Genomic DNA, 20,520 nt, shown 5'->3' with positions numbered 1-20,520 from the left:
TTATTTCATTACAAGTTGACATCAGGATAGGCTGTTTGGAAGTGATTTTTCTTCGTTCCTGTGAAAACCAAAGATGTTTCATATTACTCCAACATTGTAATATTAGAAGAATTTCCTTCATTTTAGTTTTAACTGTAATAGAAACCTCACTGTAATGCTGGTTGTGGTGATGTTAGGAAAATGGACTCTGCACGATAAATACAGCTTCTATTGGTCTCCAGTTTCAACCTGAATCTAGAACAAATTCACATATACAACAATTTAAAATCTAGTCTAGATAGCTGGCATGTCTAAAGCGGTACAGTATATGGTACAAAAGATGTGATAAATTGTAATTTTAGAGTGTGGAATTGTTTTCTCCTTTTTTTTTTTACTAATGTTATGGCTCCCTGAACAACCACTCTGCTACGTTATCTAAAGAACGCACATGAACAGCATCAGACATGATCTAAAAATTCCCGTATTAATCTCTGTTAAACAGCCCACACCTAAAGTGTGAGATTAGTGTTAGTTGCTCCACGGCACCCAGAAATCCTTTTTGTGGTTGTTGATTATTCTGATAACCGTACCTGGTGATCCAGGTCCAGTAATTAGTAATTGTGTGTCTTTGTGTGCTTTTACACAGTGTGTCCAGTGTCGTAAAGGTACCAATTGACTGCAGTTGTTGAGACAAAATGGTGTGCATTTTGTGAGCTCTGCTTAAGTTTGTGAATTGGCTGTGAAAAAAAAAAAAAAAAAAGTTGTTTGTTTTTAGAATGAACTGATTTGTTCCTAGTTGACTAGTCAGATATCAGGTTCATAGATATAAACAGTCTCCCATTCAGTACGTTTGTTCAGTTGTCATAGTCACTAGAAGTAGGAAATGGTAACTCAAACCAAGCCAACTTTTAGTTTGTATCTGCTGAAATTGTAAATATGTCTTAAAAGTAAAGCACAGGACAAAATATTAAGCAAATTAATTTTTTTGTAACTCTTACAACTTTTTTCTACTTTTGATGCACTGTTAACTTTGGTCAAGTTCTGCCATTCTGAAGACAAGACAAAAAACAAGTCCAACTTTATCCACCATATCTTTTATATCTAATATGCTGTTGAACCTTTTTGTGTCGACATTACATCCATTTCCAAATGCCTACAACAATAGCTCATTGTGTTGCTGTGCACCAGAAGCTGGCTAACCGAGGATAGAGGTGGCTGGCAGATTGCCTGACTGGGTAACGAGCTCACTCATGACCCATGTGACGATGAGTGGCTAAGTGGAGTCTGTAAATGAGTGAGCCAGTGTGACGACCTGCCGCCTCCACTGTCAGAATAAAGCACAAAGACATCATTGCCAGATGTCAACATAGTACAAGAACTTTATTATTTCCACGGGACGTCACAGAGATACAAAAAAAGAAAAGTTTGAAAACACATTTTAATTATTATTCTTTCAGGGTTTTGGCCTAAATGTTGATGGGCAGCTAAGGACATTAAAACCTCACAGCAAATGTGAATCACAACGAAATGGCTCTACTATGCATTGACCTGTTCTGATAAAGCCAGCATTTTTTTTTATCACCGTTTTAACGTATCTTGTTTCAGACTTGTCAGGTGGGTCAAGCATACGACTTTTGAGGGTCAGTTGAAACTGTAGACCAATAAAAGTTGTATTTATGTATAGCGAACTCTTGGTTATTGAGTATTTTTGTTGATGCCAATTTAATATGTTTTTTATCGCTAGAGTTTGTTGGACATTCCATTCAGACACCAGGTTTCCTTAGTTATCTTCTTTATGTCTATTTCAAGCCAACAATTCCTTGTCTTTGTTTATCCTTATTTAGGCAGTTTTTTGCCCCCAATATCTTGTACAAATTTAACCTAAACAGAAACATTGTCATGTTGGTTAGATGAAAGGCTAATTTTGTAAATTCTTTCTTCTCAACAAAAATTTTCTATGGAATATACACAACTGTAAAATTGAGTGATGATCCCCTGGCATTACCATACTGCAATATTAACAGTGTCAAGCTTCTGTAATGACAGCCCCGCCATGGCTTTGAATATGTATGTTGGGGTTTTAGCCTGGCTGGTCTGTCAAAGTCTGTATTTGTCGTCATTCAGTCAAATTTAGGGACGGTATTTATCAAGTATGCATCATCATTATGTGTAGCTGTGTTTGAATAGTGTGTCTTTTCTGACATGTCACTTTACAAAATCCTGACAAACAAAATTAGATGAGATAAAAACACTCCTACTTCCTGTACTTCAGGACTTTCACTTGACATATTTGTCAGGTATCGAATATACATGTACGTTTTTAGACAATGATCTGAGATATAAATATGCTTTTAACAATAGTACTGTATTTTATCAAACCTAGAGAAATACATGGTGTATGAAACATCTTGTGATATTCAGCAGTGAACTACCAAATCCTGAATTTCCCCACAGTTGGACAATAAAGTGTTGTGTGCTCTTACTTACTTTTTTAATAGTGTGCCCACTACAGTAGATAGAAAAAGTTTACATGTCCCTGTTGTTACAAAGTTTATGATAAAAAATAAAATAAAACCAGGCCAGGAACGTTTTTTCCAATCTTAATGTGGCCTAAAAGTTTTATCCCTCAGTTCAAAGACGAACTGAAGTATTTTACAGGGGAAAATAAACCTTCTACCTGACTTTCATTTAAACTCCTGTCTTAAAGTAGTCAGTAATCATTTGAAGTACACCTATTTAACCCCACGTAAAGTTAAGTGATGCTATTCACCTTACATTTACTCATTCAAGTTTCACAGCAAAAGCTATGGTGCGCAGAGAGCTTTTTTGTGTAAAGATAAAAAATGGCTTCAAAGATATTTTAAGATATATGTGGAAAAATTTGCTGAAATTATTTATCCTGGTCTTGTCTCCATCTACTGTAAGTAGGTTCCTGGGTAGAAAACATTAGGCAACACTTTTTCAATATCAAGGACATGGTGGAAAGCTTTTGAACAAAGGTGTTGCAGGAACAAAATATTGTTTAATAGTAAATTATGCAAAATAATTGTATTACCACCGCCTGGCACGTAAAGATCCTGGTTTCACTTCACCAGTATCTGCAACAGTATCTGTTCTTTGTCCTCAATGTTTGATGGTGTTTGCTTTTGTTTCATTGGCAACCAATACCAATTATCAAGACTCATTAAAATGTATTAATGTTTTTGTTAACTTTGATGTTATTGAGGAAATTATTTAATCATTTATTCACTTTAGACTCTTGTTTTGTTGCAGACTGACTCAGTGGGAGTACTGAAATGACCAGCCAGTATCCTAGCCATGGAGAGAGATCCCCGGATAAAAAGCCACCTGCCATGGCCCCTAAACTCAATGTCCAGCGATCACCGTCAAAGGAGGCCATTACCATCCGCTTCTCAGCTCTTGGGAAGGAGGAAGAAGAGGATGAAGAGGGTCTGTTCATCACTGCCTCCTCTACGGCCTCAGCTCCTCTGGACGACTTAAATATTGTGACGGCTGTAGAGGCGAGTGAGGAAATGTTTGAAGAGGCACCCTTGGATCCTCCAGCTGCCGTTGGGGTCATTCCTGAATCCTCCAGGTTTTCTCCCAGCTCAAGTAATCACACTAACCGTTCTCCGACACAAACCCTGTCTTCACATGTTCCTGAGCAAAAGGCATCAACAGCCAACTCTTCTCCCATAAAATCTCTGAGCTTTCCCTCCACCTTAGGCTTTGTAAAGTCACTACCCTCGGACGCCGAGTCCCGTGACGGGGCCTCCTCTGCTCCGACTTCTTCATCATTAAGACACAGGCAACTCATGAAAAATCTCGTCAAATCCTTATCGTCAGATACGTCCCAAGACTCGTCGTCGTCTTCTACATCCTACCGTCTTCCAGAGTCTCGCCTTAACCTTCAACTCATAAAGCAATTTGCACAGTCAAGGATGCCGTCTGCTGCCGTGGCTTCAGTTAGCGATTCGAAGACCGCCCCCTCCACGCCGTTAACGTCGCCAGACAACCGAAGTTTCTTTAAAGTCGCAGACGTCGAAGCGCGATTCGAAGACACCAGGAGGCGTCTCACTGAAGCCATTTCCGAACCACTCCAGCTGCTCAGTAAGATCATGGATGAAAAGAGTAGTGGCAGCATTCTTCGGGCTAAGGGGCTTTCTGCCAGTGCCACAGAGCTCTCCACCCTCACGTCTCTCAGCAGTAACCAGGAAAGCAACAACAACAACTACTGCATCAAAGAGGAAGACGGAGGCGATGTTGAGGGAGAAAGCCCCAACAGCTGGACCCCTGTTGCAGCCGAGTCACCTGGTGACCCATCTGCTGACACTAAAAGCCCCAACAAACTATCTTTACTTTCTATGTCTGCTCTGGCCAAACAGGAGGAGGAGGACTTCTGCATCCTGAGCAATGAGGACTTTGAGTTTTGCACTGACACAGGAGGGGAAGTAATTGAAGGAACCGATAATACTCGAACTCGTAGTCAACTGCCACTAAGTAGTAGTTTGGACCCAAGCTGTGATGATGAATTGGACAGTTGTGAACCAGTACCTGATGTCCCACACTATACACTCGCTGTCCTTACTTTTCTGGTCTATGGGTGCTTTGTATTGCCACTTCCAAACTACGTTGGAGGAATGCTGCTTGGGATTGTACTAGGATTCTTTATAGCCATCGGTGTTGTTTGGCTCACAGGGCCAAAACGATCTGGAGGGGACAGGAGATATTCCAGAAACCACAGTAAGATGTTGAATGCCACTAAATTGGATGTTAAAGAACCAGAAACCTATAAGGTCAGTCATTTCCACTCTTTTTTTATTTCCTTTTAAGAACATAAGTGAAGTGATCAAGTGTTCTATACTCCATTTTTAGATTATATGTGGAATAAATAAACGTTTTTGGCCTTTTTGTGGTTAAAACATGAATTAAAGGGTTACATTTTTATCCGATATTTAATAAGGAATTCGATATTTGTGATGTATTTTGTTTCAATAATAGAAAATAATTGCAGTCATAATTTTCTTTCTTTAAAAACAGAGAAACTATGACAGAATTTAGCACAATGAACTTTAAAAAGCATGCATTTTCATTTTTACAACTTTTTAAAAAAAATATTTTTAGTTATAACTCACAGTGGTTTATATACATTTACTTTAGGGGAACTGCTACATGTGTTAGAAAGCTAACACAAGACCACCAAGAGCACAGTCAAGCATTGTGGAAGACGTTACTAATGGAAGACTAAACATCTCATTAATGCTCAATTTCTTAACCATTCATTAAAAAGATAGTGATGACAAAGTTTCCAGCCTCAATTGGAGTTTATAAGAGATAGAAGTCGGTACAAATACAAATACGGTGGCAGCTGTTTTTGGTAAGTGGGGAGAAATCCATTTAACACGTTTACTTTCACAAAGCTCACCTACATTTCCTGCATACAGGGTCTTTGGGGAAGTGCAAGTATTCGCTCTGTCGTTTTCTGTGTTGCCAATATGGTTTCAGTCTATTTTGTCAAGAAAATGATCCATTTGCACATTACAGCAATAGACCATAATGCTCTCCCTTTCCATTAGACACATCATCATAATGGAAGTGACTTTTTTTTTTCAAGATGGAGTGGTTTTTAAGCCTTTTCATGGCAAAAAATAATTTTTCTTATTTTCCTTAAATAATGAAAGGTCTGATTTTTTTTATATATATATATATATATATATATATATATATATATATATATATATATATATATATATATATATATATATATATATATATATATATATATATATATATATATTTTTTTTTTTTTTTTTTTTTCAGGCTTTCTGAATTCACCATATGATGATATTTGCCTTTAATGCAGAAAGGCAATATATACAGTTAACTTTTTTTTGAAGGGCCAGGTGTTATATCAACATTACGCTCTAGTATAATTTTTTGTTACTGGACAATGTTTAACAAGTACCAAGATTAACAGATTTTAGATAAATGACAAAGGTTAACATTTTTGAATTTTCAGATTTCAGCACCGATGAAACTTAATTTATGTGAAACCAGTATGTTGTTCTTTCAGGGCTGGATGAATGAGATCTCGAACTACGACCCAGAGACGTACCACGCCACACTGACTCACTCTGTGTTCGTCCGCCTCGAAGGTTCCATCATTCGTCTTTCTAAGCCCAACCACAACATTGCCCGCCGTGCCACACACAACGAACCAAAGTCTGACGTGAGCTTTGTCAGTCAGAAGATCTATGACCTCAGCAACAGCAAGGTATGCGATCACACTACTGTTTTACCATGTTTTCAAATGGTAATCTTACACATCCATGTGGCCTGGAAAGTTTTATTTCAGCTTTTTTTTTTTTTTTTTTTTTTTTTATTATTTTATATATATATATATATATATATATATATATATATATATATATATATATATATATATATATATATATATATATATATATATATATAAAGTGTTCTGGTAAATTTGCAAACAATAGCTAATTTTGGATATTTATCGCCATTATAATTATGCAAAAGAATTTGTATTTTTGGAAAAGGAGTAAAATACATGACAAGTATTATTTTCCCCACAAATCTTCCCCCAGGTCTACTTGGTGCCTCCAAATCTAGCCAAGAAGCGAGTATGGAACAAAAAATACCCCATCTGCATTGAACTTGGTAGACAAGATGACTTCATGTCAAAGGCAGAAGAGGACAGGTCAGACGCCAGCGAGACCTCGTGTTCTGGGACTAATGGCGAGGGAACCAGTGGCGCACTGGACCGACCGTCCTCCGTGTCTAGAAGAGACCTGACCGTCTTCCTGTTTGGGCGGACCGGGAGGGAGAAAGAGGAATGGTTCCAGCGGCTTCTGTCAGCCTCCAATGTCAGAGTGGACCTGAAGAAAGTTCCCTGTGTTGGGGCCAGTAAAAAAGGTCAGTCCCAGTTTCTTTTTGGCACTTTTCTGTTTATTGATGTTGTTTTTAATCCAGGCTTAGATCCAAATCCCAGTAAGGATATATATTAAAATAGGAATCTGTCATTTGTTACAGCCTCAGCCTCTCACAGCCGCAGCAGTAGCCGCAGCAGTCTCGACGAAATCCTGGCACCACAGCTAAAGTCAAGAGACTCAATAACCTCTCTGACAATGGCAGGCAGTGCCAAAAGCAAGCCGTCTTTAGACTACAGCGTGTACATGGGCTCCTTACTGCCCAAACAGCAGGCAGCCAGTCTCACATCTGCCAGCTCTGCTCAGAGTCTGCAGAGCACCCCCGGAGCTGATAAAAAGGTAGCACAAGTTTGTTGTCTTTATTTTATTTTATTTTTTTATGATGTTCAAACATTCTGTTCTCTTTCTAAGGTCATAAACCTATCACTTCATTTACAGTATGTGGGCTTATAAAATAAAAGTTGGAGGAGCGGACATAATAAAATGCTGCTGGTTGAATGTACTAGACTCCTATTAATGGGCACTGGTGTGCTTAGTTTCAGAGCAACACTTCAGCTCAGGCGCAGCCCAGGGGAGAAGAGGAGGATTCGGTTGCCTGGGTGAACGCAGCTCTCGGCAGGCTCTTCTGGGACTTCCTGACCGAGCCCTACTGGGGTGAACAAGTCTCCAAGAAGATTCAGATGAAGCTCAGCAAGATACGAGTGAGTGTAACAAGAGCTGTGACAAGCTTTTGTTTCTGGATTACAAAAATCCCCTTTCTTCCCCCTTTGTACTGCTCACTTTCAAAATCTGCAAGCCATCTGTAGAACACGGAGACGTTTGGACACATTAAATTGCTGCCATGTGAAAGGCTGATTCGCTATTTGTGTTTACAGGGATTAAACTGATAAAGTGACTGCTGAGCGTAGTTATGCAGAGAAGTTATTTTGCTGTTCCGTTTGTGGGTTCGGCAGTATCTTTCCAATTATCCACATTTTTCGCAGTGTTGTTCTCTTCACAATGTTAGATGTTAAAACATTTCCACAGTGGTCTCAGACTGGCTGTATTCTTGTCTCTTTCAGCTGCCTTACTTCATGAATGAGCTAACCCTGACTGAACTGGACATGGGCACCAGCACTCCCAGAATCCTCGGAGCATCTGCACCTTCTGTTGACTATCGAGGCAAGAGATGGACCACACAACACCCACAGATATATACGCTCATGGGGGTTTAATCGTGTAATTTGGACTAGCCTTTCCAGCCGTGAAACCATCTGCTCTGAGCAAATGTCAAGATAGGCTACCTTTATTTCCTTTCCGTTTTTACCCTTCTTACAGTTGTTAAAGACTTTAAACACGTAAACCTGTACTAACGTAGCCCCTTAACAAATAATCCCATCAGAGATGTTGATTCTAAGTCGTAGTGATCTGATCATCAGCTTCTGAAGCCCACAGTGTTCCACATATAAAGCTTTCACACGCTTGTGTTTCAATATGCAAATCTTATAGAATGGCTGCTTTGACAGACAGCACAGTTTAGGCAACACACTCACAAGTTAATATAAAAAAATTCTAGGAATAGTCTATTAAATGCCCATCACACCTAAAATCCATTAATTCAAAGCAACAATTCACTTTTAGGCTAGATAAGGAGCTAAATGGAGAAGCCTAATAACAAATGTGTAATGATCAAGCCTCAGTGACATTATTAGTTTCTCAGCACGACTGAAGCACATGTGTTCTGTCTACCCACAAAGGTAGACGAGTATGATGATGGTTTCTGTGGCTCAAAGCAGAGGTTGAGCAATCTGATCTAAAATACTTGCAAGCTGCCAAATTAGAGAGATTGTGAGATCGTCGATGAGACACAATCTATGCAAAGCGGTTCTATTCTCTTGCCCGTGCTCCTAAAAGGAGCATTGTCCAGCAATAAAGTGTTCTGAACTTAAAAATAACGTAAAGGAAATTAAAACCAATTACTCTCTGCTCATAATACAATGCTAATGCTGACAGCATTGTGTGTTCGCGCTGTAGTTTATTTCTGCTAGACATAATTTGATACAGAAGGTATCCTAAGTGTGCTGGTGAGAGTGATGAAATGATGAAAAATGGTAATACTGGCAACATTGCTGCTGAAGTTAAACTGCTGACTGTGCGCAAGTTTTTACGTAATAAACCTCACACTAAACTTTCCTACTGGTACACACATACGAAGTGGCAATAGGGAACCCTCCCTGAGTGTTTTTGTTTTGATTAAAATAGTTTTATCGCAATATTTTTAGAGTAAAATCACAATATTTTATAGTTTAAAGCGCATCGTTCTTCACGTCTTAAGGAATGTTGGTGTTGTTTTTCAGTGCTATGTAGGGAAATTGTGATTAAAATCATGATTGTGATTTTACTCTAAAAATATTGCGATATGTTTTTGTCATACTGCCCAACTCAAACATAAAGTAATTTGCGGGTGCATAACATTATCAACATTCTGGAGAGTCACAATGCTTTGTCTCCAATATCTTTTCTTTTTAGCAGCCTGTTTTCTGCCCTCAAAGTGTGGATTAATGTTTAAAGATCCCATAATTTCCAATAAAGGACTATACATTTCAGTTTAGTAGTGAAGTTGGTAAAACCTGCAAAAAATGTATAATTTTGCAAGATATTTTACACGGTAAACAAGTTATTCATCTTATATTAAGATGTCTATATTGAAATTACACGCATAGTTCAGTCTGACCTCCTTTACCATACTCGGCTAACATTTAAATGGTAAGTTCTACATGAAAGAATCCTATTTAAGAACTTAATAAAAGTCATATGCTCAGCTTTTATACAAAAATGGATAAAGGTAAAAAGATTTAGCATTTTTAGCCAACAGATTTAATGTATTTTGTAAGTCTGTTTGCTGTAAACAATAGAAAGCTGTGAAGCTCTACTTTCCTTTGTTGAACAGGAGCGGTGGGGAAACCCCTCCAGGCTCTACCTCTCTCTCTCCAGAAACAATGAATTTATAAAAATGACCAGCAGCAGAAAATCTGATTAACAAAAACCAAACTGTATTTTGCTGGTTGTAAAATGATTATCCTTCAAAAGAAAAGAAGAAAAGGTATAAACACCCAGATAAGAGTTGCTGGTTTTGGCCTCACGACAGACAATGAGAAAAATGTCTGTCATTCAAAACAGGCAAGATTAGTTTTTACCAGTCAAGCAAAACAAGCTTTGAAACTCTCCCCTCCCTCTCAAGCTTATCAGGTATTCAGGTCAGAGAAACATGCTCCGTGTTTGTGTCTAAAGTACAACCATTTGTCCTATCTAAAGCTGCTGTCACACTGACACGGCCTGACCAACAACAACTCAGGACATTGTTTGATGCCGTCTTTGGCTACAGCATTAGCAGCGTTGCATGGCTGGGGGTGTTGCAGTGAGGATGGTATAAGTGATGTAATGCAGATCCTCAGATATTCGTCCGGTTGACACACTTTTGCTCAGGGTTTTTTGGGTGCTGCACAGGCAGGCCATAAACACACAACCCAGCTGTCTGTCTGCATAAGTTGAAACTTAAGCATGTACAAATAATATATGGCTTGTTTTCTTTATTTGTTATTTTTTTCCTAAATGGCTGCAAGTGTTGATAATTATGAGTTACTAATATATTTATGACCCTTTTTGAAAACCAGTGCAACATATTTAATAGGTTGTATATGTTCTCCGAGCATCCGGACGCGGAGCAGGATTAAGCTTTGCATCCCTTTTGTCATCGTGTCTTCTGTCCTTTCATTGTATGCATTTGCTGCTCTCTTCCCATTTTTCTTCCCTCTGCGTTCCCTTTCCTTTTTATCTTTTTCTTTGCGGGTATACTGTCTCTTTCCATCTCAGTTTTCACTCTTCTTCTCTCTGCCATGAGTCACTGCCTCAATTTATATCACCGCAGTTCACATATAAACCTTTAATGAGAGCAGTAGTGGATTGCATCACTAGCCGAAATAGCAACAGCTTTTGTTTCTCTCTCTTTTCCAACACGGTGCGATCTAAAATATCAGATCACATTCATGACACACAACTCATTTTTGGACTGCTAATTAGAACATAGAGATGGAAGTAAGTACTCAGGAGGTGGTAACAAAAGCTGCATTATACATTTGGATAAAGCTTACTTGAGACTCCCCCCCTCTCCCACTAATCCCTGTGTATGTTTCTGTCTTGAGGTTGAACCCTTGCCGGGAAAAGTAATTTTTTTAATGATCTACCGGATCCTCCAACTGAAACGATCTGTAAAATTTTTGAAAATTCAAAATGGCACAGTGGTTATGTTCTCCAGGCATCTCAAGGCTTCCTTTTGCTTTTCTTGCAACTTCTTTTCTGGAACAAGCTTGCTGATTGCGGTGGATCAATGAACCTTGTCTGTTCTGGGTGCAAGCATGTTGTCATGACTAATTAGGCCTCTTTGTGCATGAAAAATTTTCTTACCTAGAATTTTATTTTTCACAGTCTCCATATGCCGCCCCACCGCTCTGCAAAACATCTCTGTCATTACGCCATACAGCATGTCTTTTCATCTCATATATTTGCGTCTCTTTTCCTATTTTTTTTTTTCATCCTTTGCACAATATTCATATCTGAAAGTATATTTTTACTGAAGTTTCTTTCCAGGCCAGGGTGGAGAACGCCCCCGGTGCTGCAAGTTTCACTCTGTGCCAAGCAACCCTCCCCCACCAGTCTGACAGTCAGAAAAGACCCAGCAGTCTGTGCAGAACCAACTTGTTCACCCTGCCTGACTGCTTTAATCAGTTTCTTTGTCTATTTATACTTGCCGCTTTGCCAAACCTTCACTACTCTTTGGTTTTCTTCAGGTTTTGAGGTTTTTCGTCTCTGCTTTCCGTTTCTGTTTTTCACTGCTCCTCCCTGGCTATTTTTATCTGGCTCACCTTGTTTGACGGCATTGACATTATTCAGTACAAAAACGGTTAATTCTTTGTTATCTGTTGCTGATCAACTCTAAACAGCTTTGAAATGTTTCATTTATTTAGCAGTACAATTATTAATCCTGCATTTTATTTATTAGGATTTTATCAAACCTCTAAAAACTTGTGTACAAGAGAAAATCCCAATTACATGCAGGCCAACCTTATCCAGTTGAGTAGTCCAGTAACGTATAATTAAATGTGCTTTCTTCATGGTAGAGAAATTAGCTTATCAATTATGTGCATGCCTGTTTTTAAATTAGGTTATCTAAATACCTTTTAAATACAAATCTACATTCTCCCTTTTCTTTGGTTAATCATTTGTCAAAGTTTGCTGCCATCCAGTGGTTAAAAACAGAAACTACAAACATGAACAGCCCACTTCATACCTGCCTCCAAAGGAGAGAGGACATGATTCTGCTTTATACAAAGGCAAAAAAAGATGTGGAGGGCAGAAAAAGTTTTATAATTTTAATATTTTTAATGTCTTTCAATGTTTTGTGTCAGAGATAAATAAGGCCCCGTTCAGATCAAGTATGAATATAGGGAGGGATGGATGGATGGATGGATGGAAGTGAAGAAGACCAACAATGAATGTTTACACCTTGCATTTAAATTCATCCTTAGTGATCCGATCACTGTTACCCGCTTTAGATCCAAATGAACATGTAACCATGTCACTGTAGGATAAGTTCCACCTGTCAAACTTTGCTGTCATTCGGACATCATCACAAGGATTCTGAGTTGCATTTTTGTGGAGGTACAGTATTGGGCTACAAACTAGGTAGCCAAAAATTAACCTGAGGGATTTTAAAGCTACATTCATGGTTTTTGGAGATGACCTCTATAAATTGTGAGTGTTTATAGTTCGGTCTCATGTAACATTTTACAGTTTTCATGTTTTTAAAATGGTCTTTATGGATGCTATTTATATAAAAGGTTGTTGTTGTTTTGTAACATTGTTTTATTTTTTATTCTTTGCCATGTCTCCCTTGAAAACGTATATCGTTATACTCAATGGTGACTTTCCTAGTTAAATAAAGATTTAATAATTTTCTTTAAATGTAGTTATATAGCTTCAAAGATGCGACGTAAGAGGTCAAAAGGAAATAAATAACAAGACCTTATAAAGCTCAGTACCAACACACAGATCCACAGTAAACCAGACTTGCTAGTTCACTTTTCTTTGTTTAGTCACATTATGCTGCATAAAAATAAGAGAAGTTGACAACTATAAAGACATTTATTTGTAGAACATTCATTTAACAACAAAAAATAAAGTTAGAATAGTAGTGAGACAAATCAACAACCTATGCAGCATCCTGATATCCACGTATTTTTTTTTTTATTTTTTTTTTGACTGAGGAAAGTTCCAACAAGTGATAGTTCTAAATTAAAAAAAGGCATAGCTGTGTAGCATTTCTGATGAATTGAATAGTTTTAAATTAGTGCACACTGACAGCAGCTTTGATTTTGGCAACATTTCATAAGAGAAATCTCTTGTTTGCCTCCTATTTTTTTCTTCCAAACTGGCAGCTGTTGAGGTAATGCTGCTGCTTGTCGGGTGTCTAGTCGTGTCACTGGGAGTCTTTGAGGGTAACCTAAGTTTGATTGCAGTCTGACTGCCAAACAGGGGCAGCTATAACTGTTCCAGGCACTTTTTAATGTGATCTGAGGAAAGCAGAGTGTTTTGAGCGTGGGGTTAATGTAACACGGTAATACTTGAGAGGAATTGGCAAGTGTCTGTGAACATATGTATTAAAAAGTGTTTAAGCACCAGTGTTAAATATAAAGCAACACCTTCAATATTTCTAACGAACACTTTGTATTTATCAGGTCTGTGGTTTGACTTGGAGCTCTCCTACAATGGCTCCTTCCTGATGACCTTGGAAACCAAGATGATTCTTAATCGACTGGGAAAGGAGGGAGAGAGTCTCCGCCTGGGGGAGTTTGGCAAAGATGGGTAGGATGGACAAGATCTGTTATAACAAATGTCTCTGATGTGTCTCATGTGATGCTATAAACGTCTCAATCTGGGAATACTTTGCTTCTCAACTTTTTTACTAAGTGTTTAATCTTTTGTTGTTTTTCATCCCTCCTTTAACCCTTGTTCTTCTTCCTGCTACTCCTTCTTCTTCTACTTTTTTGCGGCTGTTAACTGGATGTTTGCTCCCTTGGTGAGTTCTGCTTAAATTTTAGCCTAAATGTTGAATTCCGTGATGCTTTCTAATACTTCGTATGTCCATTATTTTATTTATTTATTTAGATTTCCATTGGACATTAAAGTAAATGGGTATTTTAAAATGCATGTTTCTGACACAAAAAGATATTTTAAGTCACAGCACTGAAGCAGGAAGACACTACAATTGGAGAATTATGTTGCAGATATGAGGGCAGTGGCATGAAGCCTGTCGCTTTCTGCGGCTGATGATACCTAATGACGTCTCTTTAACAGTACTATGTCAAATAGACGTGTGTTTATTATTGGCAACACAGGAAATTATATAGTGAGCACTTTTGCTACAAACATCTCTGCAGAACATTTGTGTGAACATGAGGATGTAAACTCACCTGCCCATCTGAGAAGTTTAATGTCCTTAAAATCCAATTCATGACGCTGGAATAACATATTCACAGCGACATTACGACACAGTCACTACATGGCTCCCTAATATAAAGGTTTATGGTAATTTGATTAATATAATTGGATGTTTGAAATATAATAATCATCTGAACTTGAGCTGACATTTCAAATGTCTCTCTGAATGCTGCAAGAATTCGAGTGTTTTGAATTACAGTTTCTGTCAGAAATGGTCCTTCACCCCCTGTAGTGAGGTACAGGCAGACTGGACTCTCCTTTAATCATTTGAAATCCCATCACTGGGTACTAATTTAAGTCTACAACCTACTGCACTCAGACCTTTGGACTCTAATGTAGATCACTTTTCTTGTGCGACCACGGGGTTACACTTTAATGCTTTCAGTTGTCATCCTACATGATAAATACTAATATATTTTAATTAAAAAGCACTTTTCAAAAAAGCCAGACACTTTACAAGAATCAGACAAGAAGTTCCCGCCAAATGTTCTCTCTGGTGCAACTCCTGGCTGCTTTCTGGGTTGTCATGTTCTCCCTCTTTTATTTTTATGTTTTTATTTCTCATGCTTTTTTGTTGTTTACATATTTCTCATATGTATAAATGTGTGTATAGTAACATTTTGTTTGTTGTTTGCTCTCAGATACAGGCCTCGGACATACTGCTTAGCTGCTAGTGATGAAGAGTCATCCAGTGCAGGTTCATCAGATGAAGAAGACACCTCGGACCTTTCAAATGATTCAGCTGGAGCAGAAAGGTATCACTGAGCTTGTTTACATACTCCTTGTTTACTTATTTCATTGTTATAATTACAGTGTCGCTTTAGAATGTAATACCTTGCCCAGTTTCTTTGTAAAAATGCATATACAATACAATAATAATAATACAAATAAAGTCTACTAGGCATTAAAGACATTTAGAAAATAAAAAGGTCAAAAGCCCCCACAATGGAAATATAGGACTATCTGTAAGTTGTTCAGTGACAGTATTAAATAAATGTATTTTGAAAGATAAAACAAGTAAATTATAGCTTAAGGTAGGGCTGTGCGATATGGCCTTAAATCAAAATCATGATTTCTTACCTCAATATATCGAGGTAACGATAAGTGGCTATACAGACTGGACTGGGAGGAGTCACGTGACTACAGGCTGTACACATAGCGCAGCGTCTTAAAGGGACATGAGCATAGCCTGCCTATACAGAGCCAAAAAAGGAAAAAGCAACTTCTCTTTCCATTTATTTTATATATACTGAGAAGGACAAAATTATGTCGGTCATTGTCGTTAATTTTTGTGTCGGTGTATTTTCGGTTTATTACCCAGTCCTAGTTTAAGTGTCTTCTTCCTTCTTGTTGATTGCAGTCTGGTGGGCGGACATAAACCGAGCAAGATAATGCGCTTTGTGGACAAGATCGCCAAGTCCAAATACTTCCAGAAGGCCACGGAGACGGAGTTTATCAAAAAGAAGATGGAGGAGGTGTCCAACACACCCCTCCTGCTCACTGTGGAGGTTCAGCAACTCAGAGGAACGCTGGCTGTCAACATTCCTCCTCCTCCCACTGACAGGATTTGGTATGTAAAGGAAAAATCGTTCTACTGTTATATAATCAGTTGGGTGGTATCCACAGCAAACAGTCATCTTTTGTTCAAGTGGGTAAATTGTTACATGTTCATCATCAGAAGAGTTTCTTTCCTGGAGATAAGCACAATCAAATCTGTTGCAAACAAATGTTTTGAAGATGACTCCTAATTGTGTGATCACTTGGCAACATCTTCTGAGTCCGACGCTGATGAGTCAGAAGTTACAAATCTTTATTAATAGATGATGAGAAATGGACCAGCGGTGTCAGTTGTCAAAGAAAGTAATTTCACTCGACAAAAACACCTGTTTTAGAAAAATTTGCATGTAATAAATGTCATATATAGAGCTTTAGTAATGCATTGCTGACCCCCGATGGTAACTGTATTCATTTGAAAAGTATTATACAACAGAAATCCATTATTTCTGCAAGTAAATTGTGTGTTTTTCTGCTGAAGGTATGGCTTTAGGACTCCACCTCACCTGGAACTGAAGGCTCGACCAAAACTCGGAGAGAGAGAAGTAACTCTGGCTCATGTTACAGACTGGATTGAGAAAAAACTGTACCAGGAATTCCAGGTATAATTGCATACAATGACGTGCAAAAGTACACCTCTTTCTAAAGCTTGCAGGATAGAACGACACAAAGGAGTGAATAATTGTGAAGTTGGAGGAAAAGTTTGCATGGTTTTCAAATGTTACACATAAAACTCCAATTTGTTTTTGCACAATAGTTCTTGCCACTCTTTTCTAAAGAGCACATTTGTGGAGTGAATTAACTGATGGTTGCAACAGTGACACCCTCCTGAGCTGTGGGTGTCTGTAGCTCCTCCAGAGTTGGGTTGGCGCGCCATGTCTAGATTAGTTGACTTTTGAAGGCATGTGGTGGCACCGGACTATATTTTGGGGTATTTGTGAAGAATTTTAAAACAATGTATTCTTTTGAACTCTCCAATTATGCACTACTTTATGTTGGTCTAATATTCATCTTCTGTATTATTTGGCACTCTAAGAGTTATGAAAATGTACAGCTCAAAAATGTAAGGAGCACTTTTTAACCAGAGTATAATATCCAGTTAGTGAAACTTGGAGTATTGATCTGGTCAGGTCAGTGGTAGAGGGGGTTGTTAATTAGTGTTGGCGGTTCTGGTGTTAATGAAATTAACACCAGGTTAACTAAAGGGGTGAATGTTTCTGCAGATGGAGGCTACAAGCATTGTTCCCCCTTTAATTTTTCTTCTTTTAAAATTTGTTTTTCATTAGTTTTGCATTTGACCAGGGTTAGTGTCACTAATGGTATGAGGCGATACCTGGACCCTTTAGAGGCTGCACAGGCAGTCCAACTTCACCAGCATGGCACATCAATACGGCCATTGCCAGAACGTTTACTGTGTCTCACTGCACAGTCTAAGGAGCATGGAGGAGATCCCAGGAGATGGGCAGTTACTCTAGGAGAGCTGGACATGGCTGTTAGAGGTCCTTAACTCATCTGTAGGATGGGTATCTGCTCCTTTATGCAAGGAGGAACAGCAAGAGTACTGCCAGAAAGTCTAGTGGGCCACTAATGTGGGTGTGTCTGACCAAATCATTAGAAACAGACTTCATTAGGGTGACCTTAGGGCCAGACATCCTCTAGTAGGTCCTGTACTCACTGCCCGGCACCATGGAGCTCGACAGGTGTTTGCCAGAGAACACCAGAATTGGCAGGTTTTGACACACTGTTGTTTTTACAGATGAGAGTAGGTTCACTCTGAGCTCATGTGATAGACTGCACTGCAGTGAACGTTATGCAAACATTGTTCAGTATGATCGATTTGGTGGTGGGTCAGTGTTGCTCTGAGGTGGAATGTTAATGGAGGGACGAGCAGATGGGACCCTGACTGTCATTAGGCATCGGGATGAAATCCTTAGACTCATCCTTGGACCCTTTGATGGTGCAGTTGGTCCTGGGTTAGAAACTACTGAGGACCATTTGGAGTCACTGCAGTTACTTTTCAGCAAATTGGACTTGCCTGCAGCATCAGTTTTTCAGTTTAAAATTTCCTGTAACTTTGGCTCGAGCCCTCTGCGGGTTGATTATTTTTAGTTTAATCAAACGTTGTGCCGTCCTTTTGTTCCTTAATTCATTACCCATTCCGTATCAGGGTGGATATCCAGCAGGATGCTTTCCCCAATTCAGACCTGATATGTTTTCAAAGTGTTCCTTTAGCTTTTTGAGCGGTGTACATAGATTTTTCACATTACAGTTGTTGATGACCTGGAAAAAAAAAAAATCCTGTGAGATATAGTACTTTATAAAGTACAACTCATGTGCTTTTGCTACCTTTAATTCTTTCAATATACAACAAACTCAGTAATAGATCTGACAAATGCTAAACATTCATCAAAACATTCTTTGTCCTCTTTTAGAAAATCCTTGTAATGCCAAACATGGATGACGTATGGCTGACTATCATGCACTCTGCCATGGACCCTCGCACGGCTGGCGGACCTTTAGTCAGCCCACCGGAGAACGCAGAGCCGTCCTAGCATGACACGGACGGCAACCATCAGCCCTGGAGATTGTTTACAGTATTGCCTAAAGCATCTGGAGTCTGATAATAAAAACTCAAGCCAAAGTCTTCAGGCACTGTTTTCACAGAAAGACATTCCCCCCCAGTCGGTTACTGTCTCGCCTACCAGAAAAGAATTGCTACAGTTTTCTAGGAACACGGTTATGTAGACCAAGTAGAAACTAATGGCAAAGTGTTGCTTGCTGCTATGTAAACTAGTACTCCTCAATGTAAGGAACTCATTGATGAGGAATGCTTATTTAAAAATGAGCCATGGTTGGCTCTTCGCTAATTCCAGTACTCAAGGTAATAAGAAGGAATATACTCTATGATTATTATAAGTATGTCCTATGAACAGAGAAACGGAGACGCATTCACCAGATACCTTACAGCTAGATGGCTAGTTGACAGAAGAGGAGGGGAAGCACTGCAGTTTCCCTTTTTTAGAAATGCAGCACATTTGAATTTATAGTAAAGCATGGGAAATATCAAACGTTTGTTTTCCAAAAGACCTGAAACCTTACACATTGTGTTTTGGTCGGGTATTAATATACAGTATTTCTTTGTTTGCTGTGACCAGACCTGAGCACCCTGTACAACTGCCAAACCCTTCTTTTTTTATTTTATTTTATTGCCACTGATGCCATTATCAGTGCTTCATGGGCTAACATATGATACTTTATGAAGACTACGTGAAAAAGTGTGCCTGCTAGGGGGTAAAATACTTATAACACTTGATTGAATGTATGTCGGGAAGCTTTCGGGTCCCTTTTTTTTTTTTCGTAGCTGAAGTCAGTTTTTACCCAGTTAAAGTTTGGCTGGGTTATGCAAACAATTGCACAAGTTTTTTTCTGTTCCCCCATAATAAACACAATCTTACTTTGCACATCTTTTTCCAGACGTGTCAGATAATCAGTGAAGCTACTGGAGGTAGCACGTATGTACCTTTTTTCATACATCACATGTTGATGTTGGGAGAGAAATGTTATTGACCAACCTGAAATGTGCTTTTAAAAGACTCTACCTGCCATACTGTACGTAAACAGACGGTACACCCAACATATGAAGGACATTTGCTTGCCAAGTGTGTACCTAACATGTTCCCTTTTCGGAAGAAACGCTTCTAAACCAAAGTCCTTTAGGGTCAGATTCCTGTGTTAAATCGATAAAGCATTATTGGCTCATACTTAAGTGTGCTATAAACGTGAATCAACTTTGTTTACAGGAATTCTTACAGTTTTGTTTTACTTTAGTTCGGTGAAGCACCATAACAATGATTGTCTTGGTAATCCTTTTTTTTTTTTTTTTTTTTTGTGCCTTGATTCCAGTTTACACAGTCATTTGAAGATGCTTAACGTGGGTTATGGCTTCAGTTTTTTGTAATTTTGTCATTTATAAGAATGAAACAAGATTTTTGAGTATATTAATAAAGTAATGTCAATTGATAATTAATTTTGACAATTACTTGTAACGTTAAGGCCACTATTGAAATATTGTGATGGCCAAAAACGATTTCACGTGTATCTGCCTTATTTATATAGCAAAATAAATCTGTTAATGATTGCTCTGATGTTTGTCTTACAATTATTTGTTCTCACAGAGCTTTTAGTTTTAGTTATGTAAATCACAATTCTGTTTCATTTAATCCTAGTCCCCACACTCCCCACCACGAAAACGAGTCGTTTTTATATACTTTAAGTGCAGAGTGTCATTGTTACATATGCCCCACATTTGGTGGTGAAATGTTTCCTTGAATACAACCAGACACATGGAGTATATAGATAATAAAACCTCACTAATGTCATCAATAAGCACTGTATAGATGGTAAACTCTTCATATCAAGACCTGCATGTCCTCAACGGTGTCCAGTACTTTTCCAAAGATTCGAAATCTATTTGTGTAATTAACTGCTTGAATTAGAC

General features: G+C 38.5%; 1 protein-coding gene across 4 annotated transcripts in view; it reads left to right on the top strand.

The window, feature by feature from the left end:
- LOC105940154 (testis-expressed protein 2) overlaps positions 1 to 20,167 on the top strand; it is a 36,191-nt gene extending 16,024 nt beyond the window's left edge. For 3 of the 4 annotated variants that reach the window (XM_036137129.1, XM_036137128.1, XM_036137130.1), the window contains exons 3-13: positions 3,253 to 4,775; positions 6,053 to 6,253; positions 6,591 to 6,918; positions 7,036 to 7,271; positions 7,469 to 7,633; positions 7,994 to 8,093; positions 13,706 to 13,832; positions 15,110 to 15,223; positions 15,829 to 16,038; positions 16,504 to 16,624; positions 18,455 to 20,167. In XM_036137129.1, coding sequence (XP_035993022.1) covers positions 3,276 to 4,775; positions 6,053 to 6,253; positions 6,591 to 6,918; positions 7,036 to 7,271; positions 7,469 to 7,633; positions 7,994 to 8,093; positions 13,706 to 13,832; positions 15,110 to 15,223; positions 15,829 to 16,038; positions 16,504 to 16,624; positions 18,455 to 18,574 — 3,222 coding nt within the window. In that variant the 5' untranslated portion in view covers positions 3,253 to 3,275 and the 3' untranslated portion in view covers positions 18,575 to 20,167. The remainder of the gene's footprint in view (positions 1 to 3,252; positions 4,776 to 6,052; positions 6,254 to 6,590; positions 6,919 to 7,035; positions 7,272 to 7,468; positions 7,634 to 7,993; positions 8,094 to 13,705; positions 13,833 to 15,109; positions 15,224 to 15,828; positions 16,039 to 16,503; positions 16,625 to 18,454) is intronic. The other variant, XM_036137131.1, reaches the window with a different exon arrangement.
- Positions 20,168 to 20,520: the final 353 nt, after the last annotated feature.

This window comes from Fundulus heteroclitus, chromosome 5 (genome assembly GCF_011125445.2).
Source record: "Fundulus heteroclitus isolate FHET01 chromosome 5, MU-UCD_Fhet_4.1, whole genome shotgun sequence".
Lineage (NCBI taxonomy): Eukaryota > Metazoa > Chordata > Actinopteri > Cyprinodontiformes > Fundulidae > Fundulus > Fundulus heteroclitus.
The sequence above is the reverse complement of the archived record's forward strand: the minus strand, read 5'-3'. Positions and strand labels throughout refer to the sequence as shown.